Raw genomic sequence first — 13,186 nt, 5'->3', positions numbered from 1 at the left:
AAAATTACAGGCCTCTCTCATCTTTTTAAGTGGGAGAACTTGCACAATTGATGGCTGACTAAAGACTTTTTTGCCCCACTGTAAAATCACATTGTTCATTTCAGCACTTTTCCTGAAAGTATGGTGGACGAATAACTAGGCTAGTGCAGACACAGTACAGCTTAGCTTGACTTGACTCGGTTCTGAATCAACACATGTAGTTGAGACTCAGTGGTACCATTTTTATTGAGTTGAAAATGTAGCCCTTTAATCCAGCTGTCACGGGCAACTTGTCTCAGAAGTCATGACACAGAGCACCCCGAGAGATTGGCCAAAAAAGCCTGTACAAAAACTATAACAAGTTCTCAACCCATACAGAGTGAATTACGCTCACTACAGTTGCTTCGAAACATTTTGTCTTCCTGAATACCTACAATTCAAGAGGATAGCGCCATGGTAACTGCCTCATTAACCCCCTAGTCTATTGACTCACCAGAAAAAAACGATCAAAATCTGTCAGTCTAAGCTAGAGATATCTGTCTTTGCATGGGCTGCATCTCAGTCCACCACATCCGCATATGTCACCCTTCCGCATCTGCGGTGAAAGTGGAAGAACTACAGCGCTGTTTGTCAGACCAGGACACATCCCGAAGTAGCATCCAAACAGTTTGGCCAACAAACTAATAGGACTCTCATGAACACAATGTATTTTTTATTTAACCTTGATTTAACTAGGCTAGTCAGTTAAGAACACATTCTTATTTACAATGACGGCCTACCCCGACCAAACCCGGAAAACGCTGGGCCAATTGTGCGCCACCCTGCGGGGCTCCTAAACACGTCCCGATATGGTACAGCCTGGATGGTGTTCAATAGTGTTCTCTGTTTTGCTCTAAGACCCCCACAAGTGTCACTACTAGTCTAAAGGTAACCCATACAAATGAATGGAAGTAAGGAGGTAATTTTATGCCAACAAAAATAAGGGGTATATAGGACAGACACTTCAAAACTGTATTTCTTTATTTTTCCTTGCTTATTCCTTTATTTTTTTTTACTGTATTTTTTCCATTTATGAATGTGTTATTCATTGCGTTTCTATGGACTGTATTAGTAAAGGCAAAATGCTATATTTTATTAAATAATTTCTATATATACATATTCTTTTATATGTAAAGGGGTCCTAAAATTCAAAATCAATTAGCTAAGTGACCCATGGTGTGACCTTCTTAAAACAATTCCATTTGTCAGATTGGAGAGACAATCAGCTCAGCCCTTGCATTGGAGGAAAGGAGGGCATGCAACCCACATTTGATCCCTCTCAGCCAGTCTTTCTGAGCAGGAGGTCCCATCCCTTAGAGACCCACTGCTTAGAAACAATAACAAAGTGTCCTTTCCACACCTGTTTCGGTGAAAAGCTGAGGGACGGGGCTGGAGAAATGTAACCACTCTCAAATTCATAGACAGAGCTATGGATGCAAGGACTCATCATCATGTTATCAACATGTTTGTTTACATTTACTTTGTTTACAAACATTGGATTAAACCAAGGTTATATTTAGGGGTTTCAGTTCAACTAAGCTCATAAGGCATTTAGAAGTTATATTCTTGAAGAGTCAATGGGTATATATCATTAATTTACACGTCCAAAAATTGATGTAGCAACTAAGGATTCTAGCTTTTTATTTAACTAGGCAAGTCAGTTAAGAACAAATTCTTATTTTCAAGTGTGGGTTAGTGTGGGTTAACATCCTTGTTCAGGGGTAGAATGACAGAATGACCATCTACATTCTGGCACTGCACCTTGTCAGCTCTGGGATTTGATCTTGCAACCTTTCGGTTACTAGTCCAACACGCTAACCACTAGGCTACCTGCCGCACCACTACCTGCTGCTTTAACTCTCAACAGATTCAAAAACCTGAACAATTGGTTAGAAACAGACTCTCTGTCTGTTTCCATAAGGAAACTGCAATAATTTCTCATCCTTTCCAGACCCTATAAAGCATTTCAGCTTAGAGTAAACCCAGCGAACTCACTGCCTTCAGCCCAAATGGCACCCTATTCCCTACATACTGCACTACTTTTGACCTGAGCCCTGGTCAAAAGTAGTGCACTACATAAGGCCAATTGAGATGCAAACACTCTGGTGAACTTGAAAGTCTATGCCAGTTCTGGCATAAATTGCCCCTGATTCTTGCTTGTGTCTCATCCAGCAGCTGATTGCAATCTAGATTCTGGCACTGCATCGACAGAGCATTTACTTTGATCAATATCTTGATAAGCATCTTTTTACTCATGTAAATATGGGTTGAGAAGGGCTGATACAATTACAAAGGGATGAGTAAAAGTGCTTCCGCTTGTGATTGTTAACTTAACTGTGTGAGTATGTGTATCTGTGTCTTCTTCTGTGAGTGTGTCTGTTTTTGTGTGTCAGTGCGTCTGAGAGAGAAAGAAAGAGTCACTCACCTCATCCAGACAGCGTTCATACTGCTTCCTCTGGTTGTCGTTCTCCTTTGTCAAGGCAGAGTTCTCCACCTGTAATAGCAAACACCTCCAGATATACTGAATATGTACACAAAAAAACACCTTCGCGTGTCCATATAAATATATTCTAAATATAAATCTGTAAATACACCACTTGTATACACATCAGCTCTTGACTGTGCTGAAGGTAACTCTTATACTCTTGTTTGTTATTTCTCTGAATTGTTTGTTATTTCTTCAAACTTTAAAGGGTTCCTCAGCTGTCCCCATTGTAGAACCCTTTGAAGAACCCTTCTGGTTCACAACACATTCTGTACATCCCCTCTTTGCTTACTATTCTACAATCTCTTTCTCACTGGAGTCACATGTCAATAAGGGTCTTATGAGGCCTATCTGCCAAAGCATACACAGATAATGGATAATGCTATAAATCTGTGGTATCTCAATCCCGTCCCTAAGAGCCACCAGGTCTCCTGGAGGTGTCCCAGGTGGAACGAAATGACTGATAGAAGGTTTCCAATCAGGAACTGATCCATTCCATGAATACAGAAGCGAGCAAGGTGATTTTCTATTGAAATTATTAATTCAGTAAATCTCTCAAGGGATAGCTAAGGTATTATACTAGCCAAGAGACTCGGGGATGCTACTTAGTAAATATCATAGATAACTGCTGGAAGTGTTTGGTGTTTGTGGTTTGCGAGGGAGGAAAAGTGAATCGTTTGTTTGATGCTCAGGTGTTGCTGAAAATCACAGGAATATTTTATAAGGTATAGAAGCATCTCACAATGATTTTTTTATTTTTTTTATTGACCTCTCATACATACTATGTTTTTTAATTGGGATGCCATCACTGTTTTTATGTATTTTAAATGTGTGTGCATGCCTGCCTGTGTGGGTGTGTGCGTATTCGTGCATCACATTTGTACCCTACCCACAGCTCTTTATGCGTTCATTAGCACTAACACGATGTAAATAAGAGTGGGTTCAAATTTGAGTAATCTAAACTTAGATGAATTACCTTTAAAAAGACCAATAACTAAATTGATTGACATGCGGAAAGCAGAGTATCAAACCAGATATCCGTGTCACTTCTTTGCCTCCTCAGCAAGCAAATGAGAAACAAATTACTTTTTTGGTTGAGGTGGTGAAGAGAATCAAATGAGAGGCTTCTCTAGACGGTGAGCACAGTGGGCTGAAACTGTGTTCATTTGTCTATTGACTTACTTCAGTTTGCAGCAAATTGTTCATGGCGGTTTACAGGGAAGCCCCCAAGTGTTTTCACTGACATTAGTACCATTGGAATGAAAACACTTTAAAGTTGATAGAAATGTTTTAAATAATGTAGGAGACTATAACACAATAGATATGGTAGGAGAAAATCCAAAGTAAAACTTGGCGGTGGTAGGCCTGATCACCGGCGACGATGAGACAGCCTACAAGGAGGAGGTCAGTGATCTGGCAGTGGGGTGCCAGGACAACAACCTTTCACTGAAAAGAGTTAGCATGGACCCTCAGATCCAAAAATAAAGCTGCACCATTGAGAGCATCTTTTCTGACTGCATCACCTCTTGGTGTGGCAACTGCTTGGCATCCAACCGCAAGGTGCGAAAGAGGGGAGTGCGTATGGCCCAGTTCCTCACTATGGCCGAGATCCCTGCCATCCAGGACCTATATACTAGGCGGTGTCAGAGTAAGGCACAACAAATTGTCAAAGACTTCAGCCACCCAAGTCATAGACTGTTCTCTCTGCTACCGCACGGAAAGCTACCTCAATTGTCTCGTACCCCTGCAGATAGATTTGATACTGGTACCCCGTATATATAACCAAGTCATCGTTACTCATTGTGATTTAATTCCTGGTGTTATTATTTTTATATTATCATGCTGTCATGCCCTGACCGTAGAGATATTTTTATTCTCTATATTTGGTTGGTCAGGGTGTTACTCGGGTGGGAAACTCTATGTTCGTTGTTTCAATGTTTTGGCCGGGTATGGTTCTCAATCAGGGACAGCTGTCTATCGTTGTCTCTGGGAATCATACTTAGGCAGCCTTTTTTCCTTTTGTATTTGTGGGTAGTTGACTTTGTTAGTGGCATTATAGCCTATATAAGCTTCACGGTCGTTTCCTTGTTCTTTGTTTTGTTGGTGACATTTATCTAATTAAAGGAAATGTACGCTCACCATGCTGCACCTTGGTCCGGTCCTTTCCATGACGACAACGATCGTGACACTTGTATGCTAAATTTTACATTACATTTACATTTAAGTCATTTAGCAGACGCTCTTATCCAGAGCGACTTACAAATTGGTGCATTCACCTTATGACATCCAGTGGAACAGCCACTTTACAATAGTGCATCTAAATATTTTAAGGGGGGGGGGGGTGAGAAGGATTACTTTATCCTATCCTAAGTATTCCTTAAAGAGGTGGGGTTTCAGGTGTCTCCGGAAGGTGGTGATTGACTCCGCTGTCCTGGCGTCGTGAGGGAGTTTGTTCCACCATTGGGGAGCCAGAGCAGCGAACAGTTTTGACTGGGCTGAAATGAAATGTGGACATCTTCCTCCTGACTCCAAATACATTCTATTGTAATACAATTAAAACTACTGCTGAGTTAGATGACAATGTTTCCATTAATCCAGTCGAATGAATGGGGATGGATATAATAGTCCATTAATCCTGCTGATCCATTGATCATCTGGATGGGGTATAGGTGTGAATGTGAATGTGATAGCCCTAAATCACATTCACATTCACATGGGGTGGGGCAAAGTTACTAAATCTTCCCTGTACGAACTGTTAAAGCAAAGGCAGATCAAAAATACCTTGAAGTTGAACTATTTCTCCTCATCGTACGTGTTTTATCCAGTGCATGAATCCCTAAATTTTCCTATTTCATGAAAAAAACGGGTAAAAAATGATTAAATTTAGTTACATGTACAGTACCAGTCAAACGTTTGAACACACCTACTAATTCAAGGTTTTTTCTTTTTTTGTGACTGTTTTAGAATAATAGTGCAGACATCAAAACTATGAAATAACACTTATGGAATCATGTAGTAAGCAAAAGTGTTAAACAAATCAAAATATACTTTACATTTGAGATTCTTCAAAGTAGTCACCCTTTGCCTTGATGACAGCTCTGCACACTCTTGAATTAGTGCACACAAAATGTACTTTTTCGCATTTACCGAATAAAAATCTAAAGTTTTTTCACTAAAACTGTTGAGTTAAACAACAAATTAGCCTACTCTGGTCTTGGCACGTGTGCAATAATATTTTCTTTGTCAAATGGCAGTCAATCATCGATCATGATGTCACCAGAATGACACCCTCTATTTTACTGGAAAGGAGCATCAAGATCACACTGCATTTTCAACACCCTGTGAAGTTCATTGTAATTTTTTTAATCTATAGCCTAAAAAACTGCATGGTTTCCAAAATCGCAGTGGGAGGACCACACCACATATCATTGTGTGACTTAAAGTTTACTTCGACGTGATGGTAATTATATAATTACCACTATTTCGATCATAATTCATTTTACTGACACTCAAAGATCCCACCATGTCGAACTGACAAATTTTCTGTCTGCATTGATAAATTGTACCAAAACTTCCTGTTTCCATCATAGCTGTCGTGATTTTTTTTATACGGTATGACTTAAAAACTGTGGATGGAAACATGGTTACTGACAGTCACTCAATTTTCCCATGTCCCATAACATGTTTTAGATTGCTACTGTAGGTAAGTTAGCCTAGCCAGCTATCTAAACCTTGTAGTAAACATCACCAAATTACCGACCGGGCACACAGGGCATGTGCTCGGGGGTCCTGAAATCCAGGGGACCCCCTATTGATTTCGTTGGTCACTCTCACTCAGATATAACTTGAACATGGCATAAATCAGGGAAAAATGTGTACACTTGCAGGAAATTTGCTTTAAAACTGCTAAAGTTTATCTTCACCTCATGGCAAAATTGCAATATTACATTTGAAACTGCAAACATTCCTCTCCATCCAAAAGCAAAATGAGTAGAATTGCATGAAATTCGTCTTAAAACTGCACGATTTTCTCCGCTCCATTGCAAAATGTGAAGAATTACAGGAAATTAAGTTTAATAACGCTGCAAAAACATTATCCACTGCCAAGAGTAGGGGTACTAAAATGCCCACAAAGTTACCAAGTCTCGCTTAGGACCCCCAAAATTTAACTGATCTGGGATCTGCAGACAGTTTGAAAACTCATGTTAGTTTTCTGTTGAGCAGGTGTGAATAAGGAATATATTCAAAGGAACAGTGGCTTCAAATGTTAACTACTAGTTCGTTACTGAATTATCACATACTGGATATGACTAAGTATTTTCAAGTCAGACCCATTCCTCTCTGCATGAATATACTCAGGCCTTTTCACATAGAAAATACTGAAATGGACACAAAGAATGAATAAAGTAGAATATAATATAATGAATATAATCACTGTCATCTTTTCATCAAGCCTCTTTCTGCATTAACCTGGGACTATGTATTCAATGAGCTCTTAGCTCATAATGGAATCAGCCAGACTAAAGTACGATTGACGGTCTAAGGAATGATACCTGGCAGCTTCAAGAGACAGAATGAATATGTATAGTTATCAAAGTGTTTCTGACAGGCCAGATACTATCCCCTTCAGTACGCTGCCCACTGCACTATGGTATCCTCATATAACCTTTGGAGAACTTAAAATGTTCTCTTTATGGGCCATATTCAGACTAATGATGCACACATGTCCAGTGTAGGGGCAGGCCTTTGCTCTACACAAGCAGTAGCACACCTGGTTCAACTAATAAAAGCTTGACCAATCAGCTTTAATTAGTAGAATCAAGTGCATTTCTACTTGGTTGTCCGTCTCTGACCTACATACAGTACAAGTAACACCACTGTTACCGACACTTTATCTACTCTTAATTTATGCTTATTTCATGATCCGAATGATATAATAAAATGAGCCAACGTCAAATATAACCAAACATTTATATTGGTAATTAACCCTATGAAGTATCCATAAGAGAGGATGGAGAGAGGTAGTAAGGGGAAAATAGACTCTCCTGTGCCTGAGCTTACCTCAAGAGCCCGCAGACGCTCTAGAATGGGATTGGTCTCGTCGTAGTCCTCCCCGTGTCCCCTACTGATGGCTCCTGGAGAGTTGGGCCTCCTTTCTTTCGAGGGGGGCAGTGGGCCCTCCAGACTGTCCTGCTGTTTCCACATCTCCTCCAGGAGTTTGTCCTAAACCAAAGAGAGAGAGAGGGGTTGCAGGGAGCCACAAAGTTGCTGAAACTATTTTTGTCATGCATTGCCAATTGGAACTAAGGGGCTATTTGCCTCGTCTATTTTCTCCAACATACAAGATACTTGTACATGTATACAAAATATTAATAGAAATATATAGAATTTGGCCTACAGTATGGATTTTATTTCATCATAGGCAGAAGGTGAACTGCTGTTCTGCATCTGCAGTTTGCTGTATATGGATGTAGCTACAAGAACTGTGAAGGCATGGAAATTAAGACTTCCAATTCATAGTATTTTTGACTCCTTCCAAGAAAAGCAATCACAGGATTTGTTTGATGTTACATTTGATACTTTTTAACTGCCTGGTTTCATAGCAACCACTAACACAGTAGACTACTTCTTATTTTGCTGGCTGCTCATTTCACCATTTTGCCACCATAACTCATAGGGCTTGTCCTGGGTTGACCCCCCCCCCCCCCCGCCCCAATGTTTATTGATTGACCCATAAACAACTTGGCATTAATTATCTGTAACATTATGAAATATGGAAGGAAGTCTCCTTCCTTCCATGAAGTATTGTGAACTAACTTTAAAAGCTCTGATGATTAAAAATGCATTTGAATTATGAGGCTTATTGGCATTTGTACTACGCTGTGTTCGTTTTTTTTTATGTCAAACACTTTTACCCTCGCTACTTACAACAGTCAGTTGCATACCACAAATGTTCGAGATATGGAGTAATCGAAAAAAGGCATGTGTGGGCGTGGTGTACTGTCGAGTCCACGAAACATCATGGCCGCAATTCGATTTAGTGTTCATCGCATTGCAACTTTCTCAAAACCAAGCAACCATCCAGTAGACAATTGGTAAGGTCTCCAGTGACACATACATCCCTCATAATTACTTACAGTGCCTTGCGAAAGTATTCGGCCCCCTTGAACTTTGCGACCTTTTGCCACATTTCAGGCATCAAACATAAAGATATAAAACTGTATTTTTTGTGAAGAATCAACAACAAGTGGGACACAATCATGAAGTGGAACGACATTTATTGGATATTTCAAACTTTTTTAACAAATCAAAAACTGAAAAATTGGGCGTGCAAAATTATTCAGCCCCTTTACTTTCAGTGCAGGAAACTCTCTCCAGAAGTTCAGTGAGGATCTCTGAATGATCCAATGTTGACCTAAATGACTAATGATGATTGTTGTTGTTGTTGTTGTTGATTCTTCACAAAAAATACAGTTGGTAGCGTTCCCCTATTTATGAACTATTTTGGGACTGTGGTTAGTGTTCTTGTCCTGGAGCCAGGTGACTAAGGGTTCGAATAACCCCAGTGGTCGTACCTGCTCTTGGCGGTCGCTGCATTGGTGTCAGATTGTGTGACTGACCTAAGCTGCTACAGTATATGACATTCATCAGAAGATTTGATAGAATCTAGCCTAAAGGTGACCACTGTTCCCACTGTCTCTTCCAAATACCCTATCCCCATGCTACTGTATGTACAGTAAGCTATTACAGGGGATTGCCGATGACAGTGAACTGAAAGTTCATATTTGTCTTTGTGATGTGATCATTTCGCGCAAAAAATCTCTGATTGTTCACAAACCTTTTATCCAACACTGTTAATTACAGAACCTGGAAGGTGATTCATCACGTTTTCCATACTTGCAACAAAAATTTCATTTCATTTATTTAGTTAAACAACTTAAACAGAAAGCAAATAAACCAATATGGTCAGTGCTGTACCTTGTAGGCCTTCATGAGGTCTAATGGATCCACACTGGGGCCCTCCAGTGTGTCCTGGTTCTGTAGCAGGGTCCTCACCATCTCCTCCATGCTGCAGGCACACAGAGCAAGGGCACCAATCAGAACATAGAATGTGGAATAAACCAGCTTGAAGGAAAATGTTCTTTTTTTAAAATGTTTTGCAACAGAAAACTAAAATGAGCCTTTGTTACTGGATACGTCCAGGTAGTCCCTTCCTGTGTCAGAAAGTTTTCTTCCGATTGATGCCTAATGAACACGATCCAGGTCTAAGCAACAGTATGGGCACAATTGGCTCATACAGTATATGGGAGGATAATGAAATACATGTAGCAGCACGTCATGAAGATGACATTGAATGTGTTTCAGATCGACACCTAGGACAGTGTGTCAACAAACAGAACAAAGTAACACTTTATTCTAGTGTAAAAGGCATCACTCTTTTACACCTGACATAACTATTATTTAAGCATCATGAATGCGTTATATGTAACCACATTGCCAAAACCTAAACTTAAACCTTAACTAACAACAAGTAGCCTACAAAGACACCTCAGACGTCAATGAATAAGATCATAGCCCCAAAATATTTGTATCATACTTTAGATTTCTCTGTTGGTGAAGACTTTGCCCTTCAGTTAGTAACCTTTGCAAACAACCATCATGCTAGCTGACATTCTTAGTCCTCATTAAACTGGCAGATCCTTATTTACGTATTTTTAATTGCTTTCCCTTAGAACGCTGGATGCTTGAGAGACACCGACCACGTTTCTCATAATACTGTGCTCAGTGACATTTTTCCTGGTTATTTCCATAGCAACTTTTCTCCGCTTGATGCATGTGGCACGGATATTAGTCCAACCCAGCTAACTGTGACCAGGCCTTTGACAGTCTTGCCAGGCAACTCTTTGAGGAAAGGTCTTGGGTATTGGAGACACTGGCACTGACCTGCAAACTACCCAGCAAATGAACAGGAGAGGAAGTGAAGAACCCACTCATACTTGACTAGCAGGAAATTGCAAAAAAAATGCCAAGTAAAAACAAAGGAAAGATGCCTTCCGAGTGGCAAAGCGGTCTAAGGTACTAACGTGCTTGAGGCGTCACTACAGATCCCAGGCTGTATCATAGCTGCCAATGACTGGGAGACCCTTGAGGTGACGCACAACTGGCCCAGTGTCGTCCGGGTTCGGGGAGCGTTTGGCCGGCCGGGATGTCCTTGTCCCATCACAATCTAGTGACTCCTGTGGCAGTCCGGGCGCATGCACGCTGATACGGTCGCCAGTTGTACGGTGTTTCCTTCGACACATTGGTGGGGCTGGGTTAAGCAAGAAATGTGTCAAGAAGAGGTGCGGCTTGGCAGGGTCGTGTTTCGGAGGGCGTATGGCTCTCGACGTTCGCCTCTATGGAGTCCGTATGGGAGTTGCAGCAACGGGACAAGACTGTAACTACCATTTGGACATCATGAAATTGGGGAGAAAAATGGGGTAAAAAGTACAAAATGAAAAATAACAACAAATTTAAAGGAAAGTAACCAAATGGAATAATGAAACAATGCACACCGTTTTGGTTTTATAGTACTTTACTCTAATTAATATATTCAATTCAATGTATTTTTTAGACTAATTACTCGAAATGACTGTCTCACTGTGTGTCATAGCTTGTAGTTACTTAAGCACAGAAGTTGCTAAACAGTATCAAGCGTTTGCATCAGGATGTGCGAGTACTTTACTAAAATAATTTGCACCCTCGTTGATTTGTCCTCGTGACGTTTAGCCATAACCTCTTCTCGACCCTGCTGAGCGAGCCCCTCTTCTTAAAGCGTGTATAACAATCACACTATCCTCTCTGTCCTTTTACCTGCTCTCCATTCACTTGTCACGCTGTACTTGACTCCCGGGCTAACCTATGGCAGCCTGGTGCTTTGTGTCACATTACTGTTACATTTGCAGATATCGCTTTCTCAGTGAGACTGGTAAGCGGGACATAATAGTCTCACTACAGCTCAGCTTTGTCTCATTCAGAATATCTTATCCCCATTTGCGTGCTTTTCCATGTATCACAGCTTTGTCTCACTACATCTCATTCTCACTCTCTTTATCCAGTCACATACTGTATGATACCGTTCTCTGAACATCACAGCAAAGTCTCATTCATTATATTCGCTGTCTCATTACGTCTCAGCTCTGTCCTACTTCATACATGGCAATCCGTATAAAATGACATGCTCTTCAACTAAGCTATTGTTTATCTTCACCCTCAATACAAAAAAAAAAAACTCCTCTCATAACACAGTCAACCACTCACCCCATGCTGTTTTTCCATCCAAATTCTGGGACGTTGTTGTTCCCTCTAAATGACGCGATAAACATGGTCCAAATATTCCTCAGGTCCATACTGTATTCATACTGGGATTCGGTTAGCAATCCGTGTGTATGAGTGGGCATTTGGTAAAAGTGGGTCTCCGGCCTCTTTATGTAGGCCAGTGAGGAATAATGTGAGCCTGAGTGCTCCCGGAATTGGAAAATTACATGTTCCACCCTCTGTTTGACTATTCACTAAAAAGGAGGCCCCTGTTTCTGTGACAACCCTTGTGACAACCCAGGCCCATGACTCTGGGCCTGGCAGGGATAAAGGTTGGGAGTGAAGCCCTCTTCCATCTGTCCAAAAAACTGAATTCCTCAAGGGCAAGGTCAATGCAGCGTTTAAGGCCTTTACTCGTAATCAGTTCATCAGTAATAGCCTTTATTTAGCTCAATGTTGCACGCTGGATGGAGTTTGATGAACTCCTCTAAAGATGTTATTTTGCTCATACAGGACTTACAATTTTACAAAATATTGGAACTGAGACATTAGTCCCTGTTTTACTGTGTCATGTGCTCACTGCTTTCGATCAAGCATGCACGGCAAACTAGAGAAACGTTGTTAAAAGATACGACCAAGATACAGCCAAAAAACAACAGTTGTCTTGTTTTCATGGATTACTAAAACAAGGCTATATTATGAGTCGTCTTTCCAGTCAGACAGACCGTTTAGGCGGACACAAATGTTCAGACAGGCAACCTATTCAGACAGACAGAGCGCAAAGGGACGGACAGGCGGACGGACGGACAGACAATGTAAATATGTAAACGCACAAACACATTCCCGTAAACATATATCTGGCCTACTGTCACACAGATAGGAAAGGAGGCAGGTTATACCATCCCTGGCTTGTAAAGCACCCTGTTTTAATTGAGTTTTTTTACTGCATTACTGTTGGACCACTAACCTTGACAGCATCAAAACATCAGAGCCACAAATCAACTTAAGGGACAGAAATACAATCAGGTGGAATGTCCCTTCATGGATTGGGATCATGCTAGGTCCACCTTGTGGTGACCTCTTAACACCTTTTCTTGACCAAGATCCAAAAACACAAGAAAAAAAAAAGTCCTGGCGACTTAGTGTTTCAGTGTTTTCAGTGTTGGCCTTTTGGTGTACTCTGTCTGCCCTTGTCCTCATCTGTCTATAGTAAAGTCATATGAAGACATGCCCATGGACAGTAGCTCATGAGGGAATTCCACCGTGAAAAAGCATGGATAAGAGTAAACCATAAGAACACAGCTCTTCTATAAAATGTTTGATTACCATCTTGTACCATTAATTATTTTTCATAGACAAATTTGGTCAATGATGGTTATGGTTAGT

The 13,186-nt window shown here is 40.7% G+C and overlaps 1 protein-coding gene across 4 annotated transcripts in view; it reads right to left on the bottom strand.

Annotated features, from left to right (window-relative positions):
* Positions 1 to 13,186, bottom strand: part of LOC124043763 (nck-associated protein 5-like) — a 135,335-nt gene that overhangs the window by 90,830 nt on the left and 31,319 nt on the right. For 3 of the 4 annotated variants that reach the window (XM_046362699.1, XM_046362698.1, XM_046362696.1), the window contains exons 1-4: positions 11,804 to 11,917; positions 9,482 to 9,572; positions 7,565 to 7,726; positions 2,444 to 2,512 (exon numbers count right to left, since the gene is read on the bottom strand). In XM_046362699.1, coding sequence (XP_046218655.1) covers positions 2,444 to 2,512; positions 7,565 to 7,726; positions 9,482 to 9,572; positions 11,804 to 11,892 — 411 coding nt within the window. In that variant the 5' untranslated portion in view covers positions 11,893 to 11,917. Of the gene's footprint in view, positions 1 to 2,443; positions 2,513 to 7,564; positions 7,727 to 9,481; positions 9,573 to 11,803; positions 11,918 to 13,186 lie in introns of those variants that run through there. The other variant, XM_046362697.1, reaches the window with a different exon arrangement.

Source organism: Oncorhynchus gorbuscha, linkage group LG09 (genome assembly GCF_021184085.1).
Source record: "Oncorhynchus gorbuscha isolate QuinsamMale2020 ecotype Even-year linkage group LG09, OgorEven_v1.0, whole genome shotgun sequence".
Taxonomy (NCBI): domain Eukaryota; kingdom Metazoa; phylum Chordata; class Actinopteri; order Salmoniformes; family Salmonidae; genus Oncorhynchus; species Oncorhynchus gorbuscha.
This window is presented reverse-complemented; position numbering and strand designations above follow the sequence as displayed.